The 26,670-nt window shown below is 38.3% G+C and overlaps 1 protein-coding gene across 1 annotated transcript in view; it reads left to right on the top strand.

Moving 5' to 3' along the window:
* The window catches only part of shtd (anaphase promoting complex subunit 1), a 989,031-nt gene that overhangs the window by 135,468 nt on the left and 826,893 nt on the right, over positions 1–26,670 (top strand). Inside the window, exon 8 of the mRNA XM_090370159.1 lies at positions 8,076–8,232. Coding sequence (XP_090226285.1) covers positions 8,076–8,232 — 157 coding nt within the window. The remainder of the gene's footprint in view (positions 1–8,075; positions 8,233–26,670) is intronic.

Below are 26,670 nucleotides of genomic sequence, written 5' to 3' on the forward strand. Positions count from 1 at the left end.
GGGAAACGGGGAACATGCTTTGTAAAAAGGATAGGTGGAACAGGACCAGGGTGTGTCTGCCAGGGGCAAAGGTTGATGACGTTGTAGAGCAGATATCATCTTTTAAGGGCACAAAAGGTGATATAGTTGTACACGTTGGCACTAATGATATTAAGAGTAGGAGACCAGTGCAATTACTTAACAAGTACAGGTCACTGTTGAAAAAAAAGCCGTGAAGTAGGGTTGAATTTGAAAGTGTCTGCAATTCTGCCCAGACACGATAGGAGGGAGTATATGATGAGAGCCTTGTCGATCAATTCGGCCCTGGAAAGATTGTGCAAGGCTCAAGGGGTAGAATTTTTTTCAGCCTGGAATGTACTTGTTAACAGGAGAGATTGCTTCTACAGGGATGGGATACACTTAAATAGAAAGGGTGCAAGAATATTTGCTGATGCTATCGAGGCAGTGTTAGGTGGGTCGGAAAACTGCTAGCTTGGGGGGGAGACAAAGACTAATGGATTAACAGTAGCCACTGGCAGAGGTGAAAGAGATTCTTGCACTGCTTCTATTGGAATGAGCAGAAGCCTGAAAAACAAGATGCAGGATATTTCAGAGACTGCTGGAAGTCATTGCGGTACAAGTAAACACATGGGTTGTGTTAGGGTAGCTAAGAATAGAAACAGGTGCATGTATACTTCGTGTACACCAATGCTAGGAGTTTAGTAAATAAATTTGATGAATTTGAGGTGTTACTCAAAACATCAAAGGCAGATATTGTTGGGATATCAGAGACGTGGTGTCACACAGATATAAGGAATGCAGAACTGGAATTTGGGGAGTACAACGTCTACAGAAAGGATAGACAGGATAGGAAGGGAGGAGGTGTTATGCTATTAGTTAAAAAAACATAAAATCCAAGGAAGTGAAGCCAGTCGACATCGATGGACAGGGCAGTGTGGAGTCAGTTTGGTGTGACATAAGCATAGGTAAATCAAAATTGAGAGTAGGAGTGTGCTATAGGCCTAATGATTCTGATGAGTATAATAAGATACTGTACAGGGAAATAGAATGGGCCAGTAAATCAGAGAGTCTTATAATGGGGGATTTTAATTTCCCAGATATTGACTGGAATTTGTGGGTTGGTCACTCACACACTAGCAAGGCTTTTGTGGATTTATTGGATGATTGTTTTCTACATCAACATGTTCAGGAGGCAACTAGAGGGAGTAATATTCTTGATCTGATTATCAGTAGTGATCCTTCGTGCATTAGGAATCTGCAGATAAAGGAACCACTGGGTGGCAGTGATCACAGTGTGCTGAAGTGGGATTTACTCAAGGAGGTAACTACCATCAGAGGTAAAGGGAAGGGTTTTTGCTTTCGTAAAGGCGACTATGATGGTCTGAGACAGTATTTAAATTCTATACAGTGGGACCAACTGATGATGTTACCAACAGCAAATTCGAAATGGGAAGCATTCAAGGAACTAATCTTGGAAGCTACCAGGCTTTACATATCAACCAAGAAATATTGTTCAAGGTTCAGGCCTAAATGGTTGTCAGATGAACTAATGAGACATATGGCAGAGAAGAAAAATGCATGGGATACATACAAATTAATGGGTGACATGGAAGCCTATGATAGATATAAGTTGGTCTGTAACCAAGTCACAAAGGAGATTAGGCAGGCAAAGGCAGATTATGAGAAATCCTTGGCAAAGGATGCAAAATTAAAACAGAAAAGAGTTCTTTACCTATTTGAACTCAAGAAGGAAAGGGATGAATCAGATTGGTCCACTGGATGTTGATGGTTCAACAGTTGAGGATCCAGCTCAGGTGGCTAACAATCTAAACGAGTATTTTGCCTCTACATTCACACATGAGGAGTTATTCAGGAAGGGGAATGTCGTAGGTGAAGTAAACATTGGCAGTGAGCTAGATGATTTTCTAATAACTGAGAGGAAAGTGGAGGAGAAATTGTTGAGGGTAAACATAAAAAAGGCACCCTGGGTGGATGGGATCTATCCAGTTATATTAAAGGAGGCAGCAAAGGAAGTAAGCAAACCCCTAGCCATAATTATGAGAGCTTCTTTGGACTCAGGGGAGGTACCCATGGACTGGAGATGTGCAAATGTAACCCCAATTCACAAAGGAGGATCAAAGGCTGACACAAGTAATTATAGACCTGTTAGTTTAACTTCGGTTCGAGGAAAATTAATGGAGGCACCGGTTAAAGAAGCACTGCAGGATCATCTGGACAAAACTTCAGTAATAATTCAGACTCAGCATAGGTTTGTTAAGGGGAAAATCTTATCTCACCAATTTGATTGGATACTGTGATGTGATCACAAAGGAACTGGATGCAAAAAATAATTTTGATATTATGTACTTGGATTTCAGAAAAGCTTTTAATACTGTTGCGCAAGGAAGACTGCTGCACAAATTGGAGAAGTGTGGCATTGGAGGCAAATTGCTGCTATGGATAAAGGGATGGTTGAGTGGCAGAAGACAGAGAGTGGTAATCAATGGACACTGCTCAACGTGGACTAATGTTATTAGTGGAGTTCCTCAGGGGTCAGTGTTGGGTCCATTGTTGTTTTCTGTATTTATAAATGATATTGATGATGGTGTATCAGGCTTAATGTCCAAGTTTGCAGACGATACAAAGGTTGGCAGGGTTGTTAAGGACACTACTGATACTATGCTGCTGCAACAGGATCTGGAAAGTTTGAGCAGATGGGCTGAGAGGTGGCAAATGAAGTTTAACATTGACAAATGTAAAGTACTACATATGGGAAACAGTAACCCCAGATCAACGTATCAACTCTGTGGTACTACGCTGACAGTGGTATAGAATGAAAAGGACCTGGGGGTAATTGTGCAGGCAGATATGAAGTTCTCTGAGCAGTGCAGACGAGCTGCAAGAGTAGCTCATGTTGTCTTGTCAATGATATACAGGAATTTTTCTAGCAGGGACAGGGATGTGATTATTCCCTTGTATAAGGCATTGGTCAGGCCACACCTTGAGTACTGTATACAGGTCTGGAGGCCTCATTTCAAAAAGGATGTAGAGCTGCTGGAACGAGTACAGAGAAGGGCAACAAGATTAGTGAATGGAACAAAGGGTTGCGCTTACGAAGAAAGGCTTAAGTTTTGCAAACTACAGAGCCTGTAGACTAGGCATCGGCGAGGTGATCTGATAGAGGTGTATAAGGATTTGAATGGCTTGAGCATGCTCAATGCCGATGGGATTCTTCCTCTTGCTCAGAATAATCACCTGATAGGGCATAAATTCAAATTGAGGAAGGACGGATGTCGGATAGATGTGCGGAAATTTGCCTTTAGCCAGCGGGCAGTTTGGTTGTGGAATAGACTTCCATCGCTTGTTGTTGAAGTTGATAGCCTAAACAAATTTAAGGCTCAGCTGGACAGGTATTTCGAACAAATGGAGGGGTGAAATGGGAGTAGTGGTTGTGTTTGTTTTTTTTTTTTTTTTGGCTGATGCTGAATAAGCTTGCTTTCTTGCATCATATGCCTCTACTAATGCTAATGAAGTATAATGAAGTATAATGAAGTTGGTCCTTGAGGTTGTCACAGACATTCTCTCAGATATGCCAGACAAGCTGTACTTGCTACCTGGGAGTCTAAAACGCTGATGGAACTGATATTCGGGTGACACTCAAGTCAAGTGGACCCAATTTCGGCGAAGTCCGGACGGTCTGTGACAACCAAATCCTCTGCTTGCACCTTCACGATGGTGGGACTGTTAGTAATCCTGGGTATAACCTCCATGCACAAGCACATGGTGGGTGACCACCCAGGTGTGAACCAACGTAAGCAGGGGTCGAGGTGTGGCACCCACACCACATGGAGGAATGCCGCCCCTCTATGTTACCAGGCAGTACTAGGTGGTAGATGACTCTCATCAACCGGTGAAATACCACCACTTTGCTTATTGGAGGCTTGAAGTGGTGTAACCCATGTTTAGTCTCTAGAGCTAAGTTCCGGTCAACCCTTCCCTATCTCTTCCATCATGCAGTATGATTGATTACTTTTGAGGTTATGATGAACGTTGTGGCGAGATCCAATATTCCTTACATTTCGAGGGTACAGCTCTAAAATGGTTTTCGCAGGCCGGCCGCTAGTTAGTACACCAGACCGAACCTATTGGTAACTCTCTAGGAGGCTTCCGGATCAGCTAGTGTATAATCTTGCTACCTCTACTCTGCCAGATAGTGACTGGAGGGAGTCCGAGTAGTGTGTATGTGGGGAGTATTGTCGAGGCCACGTTATGTCAAGGATCTGGGTATATTCTTCCCACATGTACGCCATATCCAAAAATTTCATTACTTCATACAGCATGTCCCACCCACTTTTTCTTACTATTGAATACACCATGAATTGTCAAACTAATAGAACAAGCTTATCTGCGAAAAGATCTAAACCTCCCAAGGATTTCCTAATTCATTTCACAAATATACGTGGTCTCAATTCTAATCTCAACGATGTCCATTTCCACTTGCAGTCTGCCAAACCCCATGTACTTTTTCTGACAGAATCTCAGTTATCGGTTGATTCAACTACTGTTCATCTCAGATGCCCAAATTTTTCGCTGTATGATTCCTTTCGCCTCAAAGGTGGTACTTGTGCATATGTCCGTTCTGATATTCCCTGTCAGAGACTTGGCAATTTGGAATCTCCTCTCTTTGATCTTCTCTGGCTTAAAATCTCTCTACCTCATTGTGTCAAATTCATCTGTTGTCTCTACCGTTCTCCCAACTCCACTAATCACTTGGAGCTCTTTGACTTCCTCTCGTTGCAACTTGACTTTCTCCAGTCCAACTTTCCTAACAGTGAGGTAATTTTCCTTGGTGATTTTAATGTTCACAACTCCAGCTGGCTTCCGTTTTCTAGTCACACCGACCCAGCAGGTCGAGATGCTGAGGCTTTTGAATTACTAATGACCTAGCACAGATTGTTCATTTACCTACAAGAATACCGGACAATCCTAATCATACAGCCAATACGCTTGATCTTTTTCTCACAAACAACCCTTCTAAGTACACGGTCGAAGTGAGAGGTCCTTTAGGCACTTCAGATCACAACTTGGTGATTGTCTCTTCTCCAATGGAACCTTTATCTCATGGCTATTCCCAACCTCGTGTTGTTTGGCATTACAAGAATGCAAAATGGGATGAACTGCGAGACTTCTTTTCTTCTTTTCCTTGGTCGGATTACTGTTTCAAAACTCCTGATGTCAATGTTTGCTCAGATCGTGTCAGTGAAATTATTCTTGCAGGAATGGAATCCTTTATCCCACACTCCACTTTAAAATCTCGTCCTTTATCTAAACCTTGGTTTTCCAATAAATGTGCTAAGGCTGTTCAAGAGAAGAATGTTGCATATCGTAATTGGCTTGTTTCTAATTCTTCAGTTTCATTTTCTGCCTACACCAAAGCTCGCAACAATTGTAAAGCAGTTATTAATCAGTCCAAACTAGAGTTTGAACAGGCTAAGAGTAGAAAACTTGCTTCTTGCCCTAATGGTAGCCGAGCATTCTGGTCTCTTGCCAAAGCTATTGGCCGCAACTTTTGCCCATCTCTGCTTCCACCTCTGACCAAACCAGATGGTTCTGTTGTCACTTCAGCCAAGGATAAAGCTGCTAGCATCCCATTTTTCTTCCAGCTCATGTATTAATGAACTTGGTAAAACACCTCCCACCATTCCCAACACGGTCCATTCAATGCCTCCTGTGGTCTTCCGTCAAAAGGATATCAGAAGGATTTTGATGAATCTTGATGCTAAGAAAGCTCCAGGTCCTGATGGTATTTCTCCACTTGTTCTCAAAATCTGTGCTCCTGAACTTACTCCTATTCTTTGCCGCCTTTTTTCACTTTCTTATTCCAAAGGTGTTTTTCCTTCTGCTTGGAAATTTGCTCATATCCAGCCAGTTCCTAAAAAGGGTGACAAATCCCTCCCATCCAATTATCGTCCCATTGCAATTACTTCTACTCTTTCTAAAGTAATGGAGAAATCAATTAACCGCCAACTCTTAAACTACCTAGAAACCTTCCGTCTGATCAACGATCGCCAGTATGGATTCCGTCGGTGTCGATCCACTGGTGATATTCTGGCTTATGTTACCCATTTATGGACTACTTCAATGGAAAGGTTCGGTGAAACACAAGCAGTTGCTCTTGACATCTCAAAGGCTTTCGATCGTGTTTGGCATAAAGGTCTTCTAAACAAGCTTCCATCTTATGGTTTGCCAACTGTTTTTAGTAATTGGTTATCCAGTTTTCTCTCTGATCGCTCACTGAGGGTGATGGTAGATGGCTCTCTGTCTTCTAACTTCTCCACTAATGCCGGTGTCCCCCACTCTTTTCCTCTTGTATATCAATGACCTTCTTCCATTGACTGGAAATCCTATCCATAGTTTTGCCGATGATAGCACATTGCATTCAACTTTCCATTTTGAGAAACCTTGCCCTGCTCAATCAGCTTCAACTTCTCGAAAATCTGCTACCAATTCCTTAAATGCCGATCTTCAGGTAATTCTCCAGTGGGGCAAAGACGACTTAGTTGATTTCAACCCTTCTAAAACTCAGTCTTGTCTTATATCTCGCAAAAAGGATTCTTCTGCTCCTATGCTTATCTTTAGTGACACTCCAATTTCTAGGCAAAAGGATATATCTCTTTTGGGGATTACCCTGACTTCTAATCTCTCTTGGCACAAGCACATTACAAATATTGCTTCCTCTGCATCTAAAAAACTTGGTTTTCTCTTTTGCTCTCGGCGTTACTTTTCTTCCAAACAGCTGCTCACTCTGTATAAATCGCAAATCCGCCCTGCCATGGAATATTGTTCCCACATTTGGGGTGGTGCCCCCAAAACCTCTCTCAGGCTTCTTGATTCCATTCAGAAGAGGGCAGTTAGGTTAATTAATGATTCATCTCTAACAGAGTCTCTCCACTCGCTTTCTCATAGACGTACTGTTTCTGCTGCATGCCTCTTCTACAGATATTTCCATGGGCACTGTTCTTCTGAATTGGCTTCTATAATTCCCGCTCTCTCTTTCAAAACAGTCCGAACACGTGCCGCCACCAGCCAACAGCCATTTACTGTCCAATTTCAAACCCACAGAACCAACTTTTCATCTTCCTCATTTATTCATTCAACTGCCGTTTTCTGGAACAACCTTCCTTCATACGTATTTCCTGAAAATTACAATCTACAGAAGTTCAAGTCCAATGTCAACAAATATCTTCTTTCGTCTTCTCAACCTCCAACCCAAGCACGGTACTAAGTACTATAGGTTCTAATACCTCTCGTGTTTGGGGTTCACATAAAAAAAAAAAAAAAAACTCCACAATATGAGAGATTCTGGGTTGTTGCTATTAATACCTTTCATGTTTCGGGTTTTGATATTGATACCTTTTGTGTTTGGAGTTTTCATAAAAATATATATATATATATATTACTACTTAGCTTTTATGATTTTTAATTTTTTAAAGCAGATGATTTTTTTTAAAATCAACTGCTTTTTTTTTTTTTTTTTTCTTAGAGGTGTTCCCCCTCCTTGGTTGAGTCTAAAAACATCATCATTGTGCTTCTGAAATAAATGTAAACTGATTTTATTTTGGTGTGGTTATAGTTTGCTTTTAGCATGATGCAATACAACACAATTGCACTCATACAATCAATTAGCATTTTCTGCACAGCCAAAATGCATACTTAGGAGAAAACGTCACATACAACTTTTTTTTATTCCAAAGAAAATCTGTTACATTTCTTTTGAATAAAATCTGTTACATTTGCATGCGCTGATGATGTTTATAGACTAAACTGAGGATTGGAAACAACCTTCCCAATTAGGGGTGAAAAATGAGGTGATTAGGCAAAATTTAAAAAGAAAAGTTCAAAACATTTTGAAATCTCAACAGTGATACTTAGCCCAATTTTAACAAAACCGATCAAATAGTTCATAAATTTTAGTTTCTCTGAATTTTCTTTTATTTTATTCTTACATTTGATGTTATTATAAAAGATTTATTTAAAGCTCAATAAAATATTTTTGTATTTTACTATTTGTTTAGATTTATTAAGTTTGAAGAAAGCAATGATAAATCTCATCTTGTATTTGGAGCATCACAGACTGTTCCAGCAAGGGATGCAGAATCTCTTGCTGCACTTAATATGGTTGTAACTTTGGATGTAGGATATGGGCTTACTCTTTTTACTGGTTCCACAAAGGTAAAAGTGTGCATTTAATTATTACTCCCATAATATTAATAATATTAATATTAATAATTTAATTATATTTAATTATTTTTAATAATTTTAATTATTATTTAATTATTAAAAAGGGGACCTCAGGGACAAAAATATGAGCTGGATTAGAGTAAGAGCAAAAACAGGTACACATACTTGGTAGTACGTGAATGCTGGGAGTATTGTAAATAAATTTGATGAATTTGAAGTATTTATTTAACCATCAAGTTGTCAAATGCAGACATTGTAGGGATGTTGGAAACAATGCCAGTCAGACCTAAGAGCTGTTGAATTTGAATATGGTGGAATTCGATAGTATCGCTATTTCATCTTTTCTTAATATTGCAGTACTTATTGTATGTAACTTTTTAGTTTTAAATTAAACAATATATATTAAATATTTAAAGAATTCTGTGTTTTGCACCTTTCATTTTCAAATAAAAAATAAATAATCATTTTTCTTGGGGGGGGACATTTTAAGCAAAATATAAACATATGACTTTTTTTTTTTTTCTTTCCCAGTTTTCAGTGTAAATGTCAAACAGTGCATACACTTATGTATATGGATATTGATAACAGTTAAAGAAATATACATACAGGCACATACACCCATATTGTGTGTGTGTGTGTTACTACTATATATATATATATATATATATATATAGTACAGTGTCAATAATCCAAACTAATTGGGACCGGGGTAGTTTGGATTTTTGAATTTATCAAAAATACTGTTCTGCAGACTAAAAAGAGTATAGTAAGTTTAGAAATAAAAAGATTGGCTTTAAGATCTGACGGACCGCATAATTTTTTCTTAAAATCAATGCCTTTTCACACAACAAAGGTCCCGATATGGGTTCTGCTAAACTTTGTGTCTGAGTGAACTACAAATAAATGGACTCTGTGTGAGGGATGGGTTCCAACCTCGTGAAATTTTGTTAATGAAGACCCGCTTTTTCCATTTGAAAGTCTGTTTAAAATCTCAGTCTCCAATTCAATTGTTAAAATTTTCTGCTTCCTTTTAAAAGACAAAGAAAAGTACAGTACGGTAAAATAAAAACTGTTCAGATTCTTTTTACTTCGTATTTCATTTGTGTGAATTTCTTCATGCCTTGTTCTTTGTTATTGATTGACACATCATTTTTTACTGTTTACCGTTTTAGCTTTTACAACCTCAAAAAAAAAAAAAGGAAAAAAAGGCAGTGAACAGAATTACAAAGATATCAGATTACAAAGTGTTATTTTTAGTTAGTATTGTATTGTCTATTAATTAAGCTTTGTACATAAGTGCAAATTTATTTTTATTTTGCTAACCTGTGATAATATTCTTCTGATTTTCACGTATCATTTAATTTTGTTAAAAATGGTGTAAATGTGTGCTTTATACAGTGTATCTTCATTTTTTATAGCCTGTGGATATTATTCCTCTGATTTTCACTTATTAGAATTGCTGTGTAATAGAATTAAAATTCAGTTTGCAAATGTGATCAAAATAACCGGCACTTACTGGAATTATTTTATGGCTCCTACATTAAAAAAAAAAAAATAATAATAAAGGCTGGCTCGTTCAGATTATTGACATTTCGAATTATTGACACTCTACTGTATGTATTATTATTATATATCATTTACTTCTATTTTGGCGCCTCAGTAGCCAGGTGGGAAGGAGCAGCAGTGCGTAGCACACACTTCTTGATTAGACCGGGGTTCGAGCCCGTCACCACCAAATACGGAGGATACGGAAAGGTCAGGGAATGACCACTGCATATCCCCCGAGCAATATGGCCTTAGTTGCTAATGCTCCTAAAAACCAAATAACAACAACAACAACAACAACTTCCATTTTAAGATTTATTTCAAAAACTTTTGAAATAAATCTTAAAATAACTAGAAATAAATAAAAGAGGGGAAAAAAAAACTATTATGAATAAAGGAAAAGCTTTATACATACTAGTGAAATATTGTCTTCTGATTAGTCATGATGACTGCTGTAATGTGTCTCATTTTTTTTTGGTGAGCTTTGTTTATCTTCTTGGGGCGATGTCAAGGATATTGTCAATTGTTTTGGTTGGTGGGAACCTGCTGGAGAATCTGGGATTGTGGAGAGATTGATATTCTGGTTTTCAAAAGCATCTTTAAAGATAGCATTATTTGGCTACTTGTTGTCAACATAAACTGGGTAAGTACATTATTCTTCCTCCAATTCTTTGTGTTGGAAAATAAAAGAAGTCATCTAAAGAGTATGACCTTTCCCTTAATGAAATACAGTAATTGTTTTTACTTTTGCTCTAGAAATTTGCATTGAATAGCCTCAGTATGACTTGCGTAGTAGAATGGTTTTATTGCAAACTTTAATTGTTTTAGTCACCATTGTATTAGTATAACTAATTGTATTCACTATATTATCCTAGTATAATTAGTCATACTATTTTTTTTCAGCTATATTAGCCCCAGGGGCTCACATCTGGTGAGTATGGGCTTGGCACACCTAGGGTCGTGAGCTGGATATCATCATTTTTCTCTTTCTTGGTGATTTCCTTCTACTTCTCTCTCTCTCTCTCTCTCTCTCTCTCTCTCTCTGTTGCTGAAGTTTTTTTTTTTTTTTTTTGCCTGGTGCAGCATAAGCCTTGGGCTTCCTTGCATCATATGGCTAATAATATGATATGATATGATCTCTTTCTTGTATTTTAATGTATTGAGCATAAATTATGCCAGCTTTTACTATGGCAAGTGACATATTGCTTTTTGAATTTTTTGATGAGTCATAACCGTTGATTGATAATTAAAACTATGTAATGTAGATTAGCAATAACATTAGTAAAGGCATATGATGCAAGAAAGAAAGATTATACAGCATCAGCCAAAAAAAAAACCTTCCCATTTCACCCATCCATTTGCTCCAAATGTTCCAGCAATCAACCACACTAAAGGCAAACTTACACACATCTATTCTACAACTGTCTTTCCTCAATTTGAATTTATGTCCCCTCAGGTGATTAATTCCCATCAGCATTGAGCTTGCTCAAACCATTCAATGCCTTATACACCTCATTCAAATCACCTCGCAGGTGCCTAGTCACCAGGCACTGTAATTTGTAAATCTTAAGCCGTTCTTCATACAGCACCCCTTTGTTCCCTTCACCAGTCTTGTTGCCCTTCTCTGTACTCGTTCTAGCAACTCTACATCCTTCCTAAAATGAGGCTTCCAGACCTGTACGTAGTCTCAAGGTGGTGCCTGACCACTGCCTCATGCAAGGGGATAATCACCTTATCCCTGCTCGCAAAATTCCTGTATATCATTTACAAGATCCCATGACCTACTCTAGCAGCCTGTCTGCATTGCTCAGAAAACTTCATATCTGACTGCACAATTATCCCCACATCTCTTTCATTCTCCACTACCCTGAGTATAAAACCACCCAGTTGGTACATTTCTCTGGGGTTACTGCTACCCATATCAATTCTTTGCATTTCTCAATGTTAAACTTCAGTTGCCACTTCTCAGCCCATCTGACAAACTTTACCAGATCCTGTTGCAGCAGCATACTGTCATTACTGTTATTAATAATCCTCTCAACCTTTGTATTATATGGAAACTTAGACATTAAGCCTGATATACCTTCATCAATATTATTAATAAATACAGAAAACAACAATGGACCCAACACTGAACCTTAGGGCACTCCACTAATAACATTAGTCCATGAAGAGCAGTGTCCATTGATTACTACTCTGCCCTTTCCCACTCAACCATCCTCCCCCATCCATAGCAGCAGTTTGCCCCTAACACCACACTACTACAATCTGCACAGTAGGCTTCCATGTGCAACAGTAACAAAAGCTTTCCTAAGATCCAAGTATATGATATCAAAATTATTTTTTGCATCCAGTTCCTCTGTGACCACATCACAGTATCCAATCAAATCGGGCAGACAAGACTCCCCCTAAACAAACTCATGCTGTGTCTGAACTATAACTGATGTTGTCTAGATAAAATAATAATAAAATTATTTATTCATAGAAATGTAGGACATGATTCCCGCTACAGGCAACCAGAGGAATCTTACAATTAACTGTACACATTACATTCAGTACATAAAAAAACTATGTGAGTACACAGCAAATATATATAATACATAGTGCAATATACACAACTAATATTGGATTAAATAGATTTTATGGTTATTGTAATAGGTTGATTATACAGAGCTCATATTGCATTATATAGATTTTATATTATTACATACAAGCTGCAACACATTGAGACGGTCTGGAAACTTTCACTGGGAGTTTACTAGTTCCGCTGACAATTGCACGAATGCTGACTGCACTTCACTATGGATTTGTGCTTTTCTCTTCTGTAGGCAGAATCTCTGAACCACACATCCAAATCAATGTTTGCGAAGTTCAGTGTGCCGATGATGCTGTTCGGAAAGTGCTGCTGATGATGTTCGGAAAGTTCTAGAGCTTCTGTAGGTTAGAACAGAGCACTGGACAGTTTCTTAGGGCTCTACCAGGGATTTTCCAACCTACGATTTCCCAGATATTAAGGAAGTCGAGAGCAGTGTAGCACAGATTAAGCGCCATTGTGAGCTTCCTCACATATGCCGGGTGCTGGGCTGGGATGTGTCTGAGATTTATGCAGAGCTGTGATTTTGATGTTGTATAGTGTAGGTGAGCCCAATTGTTGCCCCACTTTAGGACCCAGAATTCCAGACCTCAGAGCGTCTTCAGACTGGACATAGGAGCAGCTGACCAAACTTCAATACCATAACTGATGACAGAACTAAAATAGTAGAGGAGAAATTTTCTGACTGTTTTCTTGTTGTGCGCTCTACAGAGATCAAGTTTCATACCCCAGAAAGCCCGTAATGCCCTTGAATGCAGTTGCTGGATTTGTTCCTTATACATTAAGTTTTCGTCCATTACACTCCTAAGAATTTTACGGAATGAGTGGCAACAAGAACATGCCCCACAATAGAGGCGAAGATGATATATTTGGATTTTCCATGGTTTATTTTAAGCCCAAAATAAATAGGTAGTGTATTCACAGAAAGAGGACAGATATTTGTTCAGGATGACAGACTTCGATAGTTCCTCTGCCTGGTCTGGTGAAGTGTTAGCCAAGCTTGAGAGGTAACATACAATATCGTCAGTGTAGGCCATAAACACAGGTAAACACAGTAGATGATCCTGCAATGCTTCTTTAACCAGAGCCTCCATTAATTTCCCCAGAACAGAAGTCAAACCAACAGGTCTGTAATTATTTGTGTCATCCCATGATCCTCCTTTGTGAATTGGGGTCACATCTGCACATATCCAGTCCATGGGTACCTCCCCTGAGTCCAAGGAAGCTCTCATAATTACGGCTAAGGGCTTGCTTACTTCCTTTGCCACCTTTAATATAACCGGACAGATCCCATCCACCCCAGGCACCATTTTCACATTTATCCTCAATAATCTCTCCTCCACCTTGCTCTCAGTTACTAAAAAATGACCCAACTCCCAAGATAGTTTAATACACCTCTGGTGTTCCCCTCCCTAAACAACTTCTCATGTGTAAATGTAGATGCAAAACACCCATCCAGCCTTCCAGTCACCTGTGCACGATCATCAACATTCGAACCATTGATATCAAGTGGACAAAACTGATTCATCCCCCTCCTTCCAGAGTTTACATAAGCAAAGAACTCCTTGCCTAAGATTTCCTGCAATTAGCCTCTCTTTGCATCCCTTACCTAAGATTTCCTGCAGTTAGCCTTTGCCCACCCATCCTCTTTTGTGATCCAACTACAGGCCAGCCCACATCCCCATAGGCTTCTGTGTCACCTGTTAAACCATATGCATTCCATCCAGATATTGTAGAATGTAATTAATAAATAACATCTTTAGTTTGAGGAAATGCCAGATGTTATTTAATATAATTTTTACAATCTCTTTAGTTGGAGGAAATGCCAGCTGGGTTGGTCCAACAGCCTCAGACTGCAATCCTGTCATTGGACACCTTGTGTTTTGGCTAGTAACTAATCTTCAGGTTTCTTCACCTACTTTCAAGTCTTAAAGGAAAAAGTTCAGGACTGCCTTGGATGGAAACGATCCTGACTCTGCCAAGGACAATGATTAGAAAAAGGAAAAAAAACATGGAAGATCAAATTGATGAAATTTTGACCCAAAAGAAAATTAAAACTAGCTTTTTTGACAGAGACAAAAAAAAGAAGTTTTGGGGAACAAAAGAAACCAATAACTACATCCATGTCTACTGTGGCATTAAAAAAGAGGAATGAGCAAGAGCAGGAGTATCAGTTATGATTCACAAATCACTTAAAGATAAATAATTGCATCCATTGGAGTGAGAGAATTATACAAATTTGTTTAAAATATGTTTAAAAATAGAAAGAGGTTATCTAACAAGAAAATGGTTAAAATTAACACAATACCATTAGAAGATTGGCTCAATTATTATAAAAACCTATGGACCACAGTTAGATCCTCCCCTTACTAAAACAGCATCCAACAATAATATAATAGAAGGATTCACTATTGAAGAATTAGAAATAATGCTTAAAAAAAGTAAAAACTAAAAATTTACAAGTGACTATAGAATTAACATTGAGCTCCTCAGATGTTCAGGAAAAAATTTCCAAATTAAACTACTTAAACTGATGAATTTCATTTTTGCAAGCCACCTGCCACCAGATAGCTGGCAAAATGCTCTTGTAGTGCCAGTCTTTAAAAAAAAAGGCAACATAAATGACTGCATTAACCACAGAGGAATCAATCTTTTAAATTCTGGATATAAAGTATATTTAACTCTTTTATAACACAAACTTAGTAAATATTATGAAAACATTCTTGGAGAAGAAAAAATGGGTTCAGGAGGGGAACATCATGTGCCGACATTTACTTCACACTCAAGCTCTTAATAGAAGAAAGAAGACAGTTTAACTTGGAAACCCATCTCACTATTCATAAATTATAAAAAAACCTTTGACAAGGTGAACCAAACAAAACTATTTGAAATCTTTAAAGAAGATAATATACCAAACCAGTTGATTGAGGCCATCTGCAATATCTATATTCTATTATAAATATTGAAGATATTTATAATAGAAGAAAAATTAAGATTGAATAACAAACAACTGAATACGAGACAATAAATACAAGGGAACAACAGGGATGTGGACTTCCCCCACTTCCATTTGACATATATATAAATCATATTAATTATATGAGAATGAAGGAAAGTTTCCAAGACAGACATTGAAATCAGCCATTAAGAAAGAATAAACACACTGCTTTTTGCCAGTGATCAGGTTCTAATAGAAGAAAATGAGAACTCATTGCAGAAAGTCACCTTCTCGCTAAACGAAATAACAAAATCATTTGATATGGAAATAACCTCAAAGACAAAAGTTACATCATTCATAGGAAGAGATCCAATAAGAAGCAAGATCTACATCAACAATAATATTATCAAACAAGTTAATACTTTCAAATACCTAGGATACTATCTGTCCCAAGAAAAAGATATTGAACACAAATTAAATAATTGCATAGGAATAACTAAAACCATAAATCACATTTTTAAATCTAATCTGGTACATAAGAAAACAAGGATGCGAATACATAACATGCTCGCCAGACCTATCCTAACTTATGGTTCTGAGGCATAAACAATGAGTGAAGGGGAGAGGAGGAGGCTGACTCCTCCACCTTTGCAGAAATGTGCTTTATGCGCAGAACCACAGGCTATACCAGACTTGACATGAAAAGAAATCAAGACATCCTTTCAGAACTGGAGACAATGTCAGTACTTAATTTTATCGATTCATACAGGAACAGATGGAACCATCTTGTGGAGAGAATGGAGGATGGATGCTATCCAAAAGAAATTCTGAACTACAAATCCTGGGAAAGGAGAGATAGAGGCAGGCCTCTGTAAAGATGGAGAGAGACATAACAGGCCACTGGATGTAATACTGGATAGGAAGAAGAATTAATAAAAAAAAAAAAAAAAAAATCATTCACGAATCATTTATTTTTAAATTCAATTCTCAAAACATTTATTTATATACATGTAGTAATAATAATGTTTAATGATACATTTTTAATATAACTTTTAGTAATGAAATATAAGAATTTCTAATGGCTTCCTTGATACTGAAATTCTTTAGACAAGTTTACTAAATCCGATTGATATTTTGTTACTTTTAACTGCACACACACAATTCTGAATTCTCTTGTTAGCCTGCTTTGTAATGGATTTAACACATATTTCATTTGAGAAAATATTTATTCACACATACAGGAAAAACCAAATGCCAATAAAATGGCAATTGAAATTTGTGTTACATGTGTATCAAAATATCAACAATCAGGAATGCAGCATGCTGCCACATATTATAACCATGCTTGCAAGGTGCTTGAAATTGCATCATGGATTTAAAAAATTTTTTTTCTTTAAATGAATTAAAATGTTCAGATGTGGGTCATAGGGTGCTGATCACTGAATTATGCTGTTCCTATTGCTAGAAGTATCAGTGATTCATTGATGGAGAAAGAACAGAATTGGAAAGCTGTGGAAAAGAAGTAATATGTTTTTTTGGGAGTTGTTTGAAAGGTTTTAAAAAGAACTTGTTTATCTTTTTAGGTTCATTTGCATATATATATGTTAAGCACCTGTTGTATGTTGTATCCATCCATCCATCTGCATTGCATGTAAGAGAAGGACTTCCAGTGGATGAATTTTCATGTTTTGGGCTTGCTAAAAAAAAAAAAAAAAAAAAAATTCATAATTCATTGATTTAAGCCTTGTAGCCTTAAAGAAGTATTTTTAGTTTTAGACGGACCATGTATACATACTTCATGTTTATTGTTATGCAAGGATCATGAATTTGATGTCACTTGTTATTAGATATACATATACAGAGAAAAAAGAGACTTAAAAAAGAAAGGAGTATACAGGAGGAGAGCAATCAATATTAGACTAATTAAAATGAATGGCTAAGTTTAGAGAATATAAAACACAGTTTTATTAAGTATTATATTTAAACTGATTTGAGAGTATGGTTTAGAATGGTTCAAGAGTATTGATGTACTATTCAAAGAATTTTGAGATGGGGATGCTTTTGTGTGGGAGGATATTAGGCATAAACACAGTGGTTTGATGGGCGATTATGAGACCTTGAAGAACACAGTGTATTCCTCCCCCCTCCAAGACAATGTGCTGGTTCCACACCAGGTAGCTATCATTGGTGGTGCTGTTATCAAGGAAATGTGAAATATATTGTGCAAAAGGGTTAGGTGGAATAGAACCAGAAGTCTGTCTGTCAGGGGAAAAGTTGATGACATTGTAGGTGGAAGATATCTTTTAAGGGCACAAATGGTGAAATTTCTGTATATGTTGGCACTAATGACATCAAAAGTAGGAGATCTGAGAATTTATTTAACAAGTACAGAACAATAATGAGAAAAAAGTTGTAAGTTAGGGCTAAATTTGAAAGTGCTTGCAATTCTGCCCAGATACGATAGGAGGGAGTACATGATGAGAGAGCGTTGTTAATCAATTTGGCCTGGGAGGGAGGGAGGGAGAGAGAGAGAGAGAGAGAGAGAGAGAGAGAGAGAGAGAGAGAGAGAGAGAGAGAGAGAGAGAGAGAGAGAGAGAGAGAGAGGGGGGAAAATTTTTTCTCAGTGTGGTCTGTGCTTATTAGGAGGAGAGACTGCTTCCACAGGGATGGAACACACTTTAATAGAAAGGGTACAAGAATATTTGCTGATGCTTTTGAGCCAGTGTAGTTAAGTTAAGTTGGGAAAATCGCTAGCTTAGGAGTTGGGAGGAGAAGAAATACAGACCAATAAATTAAAAATAGCTGCAGGCAGAAATGAAAGTGATTCTTGCACTCTTCTATTGAAACAGCAGCTTGGAAAGCAACATACTGGCGATTTCTGGGCCGGCTGTTGGTCATCATGGAAAAAGGAAATACATGGACTGTGTTAGGATAACTAATAGTAAGAACAAGTGCATGTATACTTGCATGTGCACCAATGTTAGAAGTACAGTAAATAAATTTGATGAATTTGAAGTGCTTATTAATTCCCTCCAATAGTTTGTCTAGTTCTTCCTTGAATTTATTTAAGCTATCATTTTCCACAACAACATATAGAAGTTTGTTCCAGCATTGAGCTTGCTCAATTCATTAGCTTAAACAGCCTGAAAAACTTTAATCAGTAAATATTATGAAATATTTACTGATTGAAGTTCTGCAAACTGCAGTATCTGGAGACTAGGCACCCAAGGTGCCTAGTCTCCAGATGCTGCAGTTTTCAGAACTGAAGCCTTTCTTGGAAAGAGCACCCCTTTGTTCCCCTTATCAATCTCATTTCTCTACTTGTTTTCTGTACTTGTTCCAGCTCTTTTCTGTACTTGCTCTTTTCTGTACTTGTTCCAGCAGCTCTACATCCTTCCTAAAATTAGACTCCCAGACCTGTGTGCAGTACTGAAGATGTATCCTGACCATTTCCTTATACAATGGAATAATCACCTCTTTACCCTGCTAGCAAAATTCCTGTATATCATTGACAAAACCCCACTAGCCTGTTCTGGAAGCATGCCTACAGTGCTTAGAGAACTTCATATCTAACTGCACAATTACCCCCAGGTATTTTTCATTTTCCACTACCTTGATTACACAGTTGGTACATTATTCTGGGATTACTGCTACCCGTATGCAGTACATTACATTTGTTAACATTAAACTTCACTTGCCATTTCTCAGCCCATCTGCCTAACTTTTGTAGATCCTGTTGCAGGAGCATAGTGCCATTACTGTCATTAATCATCTTGGCAACCTTTGTATCTTCTGCAAACTTGGATATTAATCCTGATATGCCTTCATCGATATCATTAATAAATATAGAACACAACAATGGGCCCACCACAGAACCCTGGGAACTCCACTAATAACATTAGTACATGAAGAGCAATGTCTATTGATAACCACTCTCTCTGCTTTCTCCCACCGAACCATGCCTTTATCTCTAGCAGTAACATGCCCCGAATGCCACACTGATGATATTTGTATAGGAGTCTTTTATGTGCAACAGTATCAAAAGCTATTCTGAAATACAAGTGTACGATATCAGAATTATTTTTTGCATCCAGTTCGTTTCTGACTGCATCATAACATCCAGTCAAATTGGTCAGACAAAATATCTCCTTAACAAATCCATGCTGTGTCTCGTGTGGGGAACCTGCAGCCTTTTGGGTTACCAGTTGTGGCCTTTTGTTTATTTCACTCAAGTGCAAAATCCGCCTTTTATTTCATGACATAACACCAAACTCAAAATATTTTTAAGGTAAATTTTATCTATTCTTTTTTTATATATTGTTATTCTCCTTATGTAAATTAGTTTACATTTATACCGTACATTACCAAAAGACACATAAAAAAGCATAGAAATATTGTATAGATCGATAGAGAATAAAACAGAGTGGAGAGGTAAAATTATTTATATTGATAACTGGTTAGTTAGCGAGAGGTCTGTCAGTGGCAACTCGGAAACCACCCAGTGATTCGTATTACAGGCATATGAGCTTCTTAAGAAAGAACTGTAACATGTTAAATAAAATGTATGCATTGCCTTTAAGGAAAATAATAATGAATTATATATTAAAGTAAATACAAAATAAAGCATATATTCTAATTCACTAATCTTTACAGAATATTATTGTTTCCCATATGGATTTCCTACTTCCACTTGAAACTGAAGTTCATGTGGCAACGCTGCCTTTCTTATCAGCGATGACTCATCTCACTGACTGCTGTCAGTATCAATTGACATTCTGGTTATTTTCCCCATTCCATCTGATTGTTTCCAGTGATTGTTTCCTTTAAAATTGAATCTTCGATTAATCTGTGTTTTTAATTTTTACTGGTAACCCAATTATGTCAAGAAATAAGAAAAGAGCATTAAAAGAAGAAAAGAGAGTATTCCCCGAAGAATGGGAACTGAAGTATTACGTTGTTGCAGTGAATGATAAAATGATGTGTTTGCTGCTCTGTGATGCCATATTGGGAATATTGAAGAAATACAATGCATATAAGCAGTATGCGACCATAAGGACAACTAATGTGCTAAACTAGAAGGAGAACCTCGAAAGTCTGCCCTTAAGAAAATGAAAGATGGAAAGCAGCAGCAAGTATTCAAAACTACGTCAGGACAAGGGACTGATAAAACTGAAGTGACATATAAAGTAGCACATATACTTGGAAGAAGAGGTAAGCCATTTAGCAATGTGGAAATCATAAAAGAATGCATTGTTGAAGTTGTGGGATGTTTAGATTCAGCTAAGGTTAAGAAGTGCAAACAACTACCTCTTTCAAGGACCATAACTGATTGTCATGAAATAGCCTGTAATATAACAGAACAGCTTCATGCAATATGCCAAAGCGAAGACATTTATTATTCGATCTCTTTGGATGAATCCAATGACATTAATGACTCAGTGCAGGCATTATTTTTTGTTTATTTTTTAACTGTGAATTTCATTGTCACAAGCCGACTAGGCTAGCCAGGTGGGTAAAGTGCCTGCCTGGCAACCCAAAGGTCGCAGTTTCGATTCCCGCCTCGGGCTTGGATCACAGTAAAATGCAAAATATTTGGGAGATGCATTATGACCACAGAAGCTGATGCGCCAACAACTAATAAAAAAAAAAAAAAACAAAAATCATTGTCACAAGGAGTTACTGGCTTTGGGTACCATTACTGCCAGGACACCCCTCCATTCGTTCCAAATGCATGTCCAGCTCACCCTTAAATTTATTTTAGGCTATCAACTTCTACAAAAAAAGATGGAAGTCTGTTCCACCAATCAACTACCCACTGGCTAAATGCAAATTCCAACACATATCGAGTTCTCCCAACTCGACTAATCACTTGGAGCTCTTTGACTTCCTCTCTTTGCAACTTGACTTTCTCCAGTCCAACTCTCCTAACAGTGAGGTAATTTTCCTTGGTGATTTTAATGTTCACAAGCCCAGCTGGCTTCCGTTTTCTAGTCACACCGACCCAGCAGGTCGAGATGCTGAGGCTTTTGCAATTACTAATGACCTAGCACAGATTGTTCATTTACCTACAAGAATACCGGACAATCCTAATCATACAGCCAATACGCTTGATCTTTTTCTCACAAACAACCCTTCTAAGTACACGGTCGAAGTGAGAGCTCCTTTAGGCACTTCAGATCACAACTTGGTGATTGTCTCTTCTCCAATGGAACCTTTATCTCATGGCTATTCCCAACCTCGTGTTGTTTGGCATTACAAGAATGCAAAATGGGATGACCTGCGAGACTTCTTTTCTTCTTTTCCTTGGTCGGATTACTGTTTCAAAAGTTCTGATGTCAACGTTTGCTCAGATCGTGTCAGTGAAATTATTCTTGCAGGAATGGAATCCTTTATCCCACACTCCACTTTAAAATCTCGTCCTTTATCTAAACCTTGGTTTTCCAATAAATGTGCTAAGGCTGTCCAAGAGAAGAATGTTGCATATCGTAATTGGCTTGTTTCTAATTCTTCAGTTTCATTTTCTGCCTACACCAAAGCTCGCAACAATTGTAAAGCAGTTATTAATCAGTCCAAACTAGAGTTTGAACAGGCTAAGAGTAGAAAACTTGCTTCTTGTCCTAATGGTAGCCGAGCATTCTGGTCTCTTGCCAAAGCTATTGGCCGCAACTTTTGCCCATCTCTGCTCCCACCTCTGTCCAAACCAGATGTTTCTGTTGTCACTTCAGCCAAGGATAAAGCTGACCTGTTAGCATCCCATTTTTCTTCCAGCTCATGTATTAATGATCTTGGTAAAACACCTCCCACCATTCCCAACACACTCCATTCAATGCCTTCTGTGGTCTTCCGTCAAAAGGATATCAGAAGGATTTTGATGAATCTCAATGCTAAGAAAGCTCCAGGTCCTGATGGTATTTCTCCACTTGTTCTCAAAACCTGTGCTCCTGAACTTACTCCTATTCTTTGCCGCCTTTTTTCACTTTCTTATTCTAAAGGTGTTTTTCCTTCTGCTTGGAAATTTGCTCATATCTAGCCAGTTCCTAAAAAGGGTGACAAATCACTCCCATCCAATTATCGTCCCATTGCAATTACTTCTACTCTTTCTAAAGTAATGGAGAAATCAATTAACCGCCAACTCTTAAACTACCTAGAAACCTTCCGTCTGATCAACGATCACCAGTATGGATTCCGTCAGTGTCGATCCACTGGTGATATTCTGGCTTATGTTACCCATTTATGGACTAATTCAATGGAAAGGTTCGGTGAAACACAAGTAGATGCTCTTGACATCTCAAACGCTTTTGATCGTGTTTGGCATAAAGGTCTTCTAAACAAGCTTCCATCTTATGGTTTGCCAACTGTTTTTAGTAATTGGTTATCCAGTTTTCTCTCTGATGGCTCACTGAGGGTGATGGTTGATGGCCCTCTGTCTTCTAACTTCTCCACTAATGCCGGTGTCCCCCAAGGTTCAGTTCTTTCCCCCACTCTTTTCCTCTTGTATATCAATGACCTTCTTCCATTGACTGGAAATCCTATCCATAGTTTTGCCGATGATAGCACATTGCATTCAACTTTCCATTTTGAGAAACCTTGTCCTGCTCAATCAGCTTCAACTTCTCGAAAATCTGCTACCAATTCCTTAAATGCCGATCTTCAGGTAATTCTCCAGTGGGGCAAAGACAACTTAGTTGATTTCAACCCTTCTAAAACTCAGTCTTGTCTTATATCTCGCAAAAAGGATTCTTCTGCTCCTATGCTTATCTTTAGTGACACTCCAATTTCTAGGCAAAAGGATATATCTCTTTTGGGGATTACCCTGACTTCTAATCTCTCTTGGCTTCCTCTGCATCTAAAAAACTTGGTTTTCTCTTTTGCTCTTGGCGTTACTTTTCTTCCAAACAGCTGCTCACTCTGTATAAATCGCAAATCCGCCCTGCCATGGAATATTGTTCCCACATCTGGGGTGGTGCCCCCAAAACCTCTCTCAGGCTTCTTGATTCCATTCAGAAGAGGGCAGTTAGGTTAATTAATGATTCATCTCTAACAGAGTCTCTCCACTCGCTGTCTCATAGACGCACTGTTTCTGCTGCATGCCTCTTCTTCAGATACTTCCATGGGCACTGTTCTTCTGAATTAACTTCTATAATTCCTGCTCTCTCTTTCAAAACAGTCCGAACACGTGCCGCCACCAGCCAACATCCATTTACTGTCCAACTTCAAACCCACAGAACCAACTTTTCATCTTCCTCATTTATTCATTCAACTGCCTTTTTCTGGAACAATTGTCCTTCATACGTATTTCCTGAAAATTACAATCTACAGAAGTTCAAGTCCAATGTCAACAAATATCTTCTTTCGTCTTCTCAGTCTCCAACCCAAGCACGGTACTAAGTACTATAGGTTCTAATACCTCTCGTGTTTGGGGTTCACATAAAAAAAAAAAATATATATATATATTTTACAACTGTCTTCCACAATTTGAAACTGTACCCCCTCAGGTTTTTAATCTGAGCAAGAGGAAGAATCCCATCAGCATTCAGCTTGTCCAGCCCATTCAAGGCCGTATATACCTCAATCAGATCACCTCACAGGTGCCTACTCTGCAGGCACTGCAATTTGTAGAACTTTAAGCCTTTCTTGGTAAGAGCACCACCCCTTTGTTCCCCTCATCAATCTTGTTGCCCTTCTTTGTACTCGTTCTAGCAACTCTACATCCTTTCTAAAATATACTCCAGACCTGTACACAGTACTCGAGGTGTGGCCTGCGAATTGCCTTGTATAACAGGATAATCACCTCCCTGTCCCTGCTAGCAAAATTCCTATATATCATTGACAAGACTCCATGACCTGCTCTGGCTGCCCGTCTGCACTGTTCAGCGAACTTCATATTCGATTGCACAATTACCCCCAGGTCTTTTTCACTTCCCACTTCCCTGAGTATAGTACCACGCAGTTGGTACGTTTCACTTTGGTTATTGCTACTCATATGCAGTACTTTGCATTTGTCAATGTTAATGACAATGAAGTGGCAAACTTTATTTGCCACTTCTCAGCCTATTTGCCCAACTTATCTAGATCCAGTTGGAGTAGCATACTATCTTTACTGTCGTTAACAACCCTATCAAGGTATACCAAAACTTGAACAACATTAAACCTGATATACCTTCATCAGTATCATTGATAAATATGCCGGTCGGGCTAGCCAGGTGGGTTAAGTGCCTGCCTGGCATCCCAAAGGTCGCGGGTTCGAATCCCGCCTTGGGCTTGGATATCACGATGGTGCCGCACTTCCGGTTACAGTTGGATTTCACAGCCACGATACACAAAGCAAACAGGAAAAAACTGGTTCCTACGTGTATTACTCACTTCATACGAAATAAATTGATAAATATACAAAACAGCAATGGGCCCAACACCGAACCCTGGGGAACTCCACTAATAACATTTATCCATGAAGAGCAGTGTCCATTGATTACCACTCCCTGTCATCTCCCACTCAACCATCCCTTTATCCATTGTAGCCACTTACCCTTAATGCCATACCTCTCCAATTTGTACAGCAGCCTTCTATGTGCAACAGTAATATGATATCAAAATAACAGGTATATGATATCAAAATAACAGGTATATGATATCAAAATAACAGGTATATGATATCAAAATTATTTTTGGCATTCAGTTCCTTTGTGACCACATCATAGTATCCAATCAAATAGGTCAGACAAGACCTCCCTTTAACAAACCCATGCTGTGTCTTAACTATTACTGCAGCCTTGTTTAGATGATCATGCAACGCTTCTTTAACCAGTGATTCCATTATTTTCTCTGGAATACAAGTTAAACTAACAGGTCTGTAGTTACTTGTGTCACCTTTTAAACCCCCCCTTTGTGAATTGGGGATACATTTGCACACCTCCATTCCATGGATACCTCCCCTGAGTCCAAGGAAGCTTTCATAATTATGGCTATGCTTACTTCCTTTGCTGCCTCCTTTAATATAACTGGATAGATCCCCCCCCCCCCCATGTGCCTTCCTTATGTTTAACTTCAACAATTTCTCCTTCATTTTGCACTCAGATATTATAAAATCTCTTAGCTCCCTGTTAGAGTTTGATAAACTTCTGGCACTCCCCTCATTTACTTATGTAAATGAGTTCTTTACTTATGTAAACTCTTTTCTGTTTTTCTTTGCATCCTTTGCCAAGGATTTCTCGTAATCTGCCTTCGCCTGCCTAACTTCCTTTGTGACTTGATTACAGACTAGTTTATATCTGCCATAGGCTTCTGTGTCACCTGATACTTTATATGCATCCCATTTTTCTTCTCTGCCACGAGCCTCTTTAATTCATCTGACCTCCATTTAGGCCTAAACCTTGAACAGTATTTCTTAGTTGGAATGAAAAGCCTAGTAGCTTCCAAAATTAAGTCCCTGAAGGCTTCTCATTTAGATTCGAACATTGGTAACATCATCAGTTGTTCCCACTGTACAGAATTTAAAAACTGTCTGAGACCTCTGTAGTCGCCTTTATGAAAGCAAAAGCCCTTCCCTTTAGCCTTGATGGTAAATACCACCACTTTGCTTATTGGAGGCTTGAAGTGGTGAAACCCATGTTTAGTCTATAGAGTCAAGTTTCCCCCCCATACTTCTCCTTCAACCCATGCATGGTACTAAGTACTATAGGTTTTGATACCTTTCATGTTTGGGGTTTTCATAAAAAAAAAAAAAAAAAATTTACATCTTTTAGTAATTCTCACATCAGTACATTGTGATCACTGTCACCCAGTGGTTCTTTTATCTGTAAATTCTTAATGTATGAATAATCACTGCTGATAATCACATCAAGAGCATTACTCCCTCTGGTTGCTTCTCGAACATGTTGTTGTAGTAAACAGTCATCCAGTCAATCCACAAAAGTCTTGCTAGTGTGCAAGTGACCATCCCACGAGTTCCAGTCAATATCTGGAAAGTTAAAATCCCTCATTATAAGACGTTCTGATTTACTGGACCACTGGACCACTCTGCACAATTGCTCATTATACTCATCAGATTCATTAGGCCTATAACACACACTTATTCTCATTTTTCCTTTCCCAGTGCATATGTCACACCAAATAGACTCAACATTGCATTGTTCACCAACGTCAATTGGATGCACTTCCTTAGATTTTGTGTTTCTTAACTAACCCCTCCTCCCTTCCTTTCCTGTCTATTCTTTCTGTACATGTTGTACTCTGCAAATTCCAATTCTGCACTGCTTATATCTGTGTGAAACCACATCTCTGATATCCCAACAATATCATCCTTTGATATCTTGACTAGCACTTCAAGCTCATCAGATTTATTAACTGTAATCCT

The sequence above is a fragment of the Mastigoproctus giganteus genome, chromosome 3 (assembly GCF_048544385.1).
Source record: "Mastigoproctus giganteus isolate SK-2022 chromosome 3, ASM4854438v1, whole genome shotgun sequence".
In the NCBI taxonomy this organism is placed as follows: domain Eukaryota; kingdom Metazoa; phylum Arthropoda; class Arachnida; order Uropygi; family Thelyphonidae; genus Mastigoproctus; species Mastigoproctus giganteus.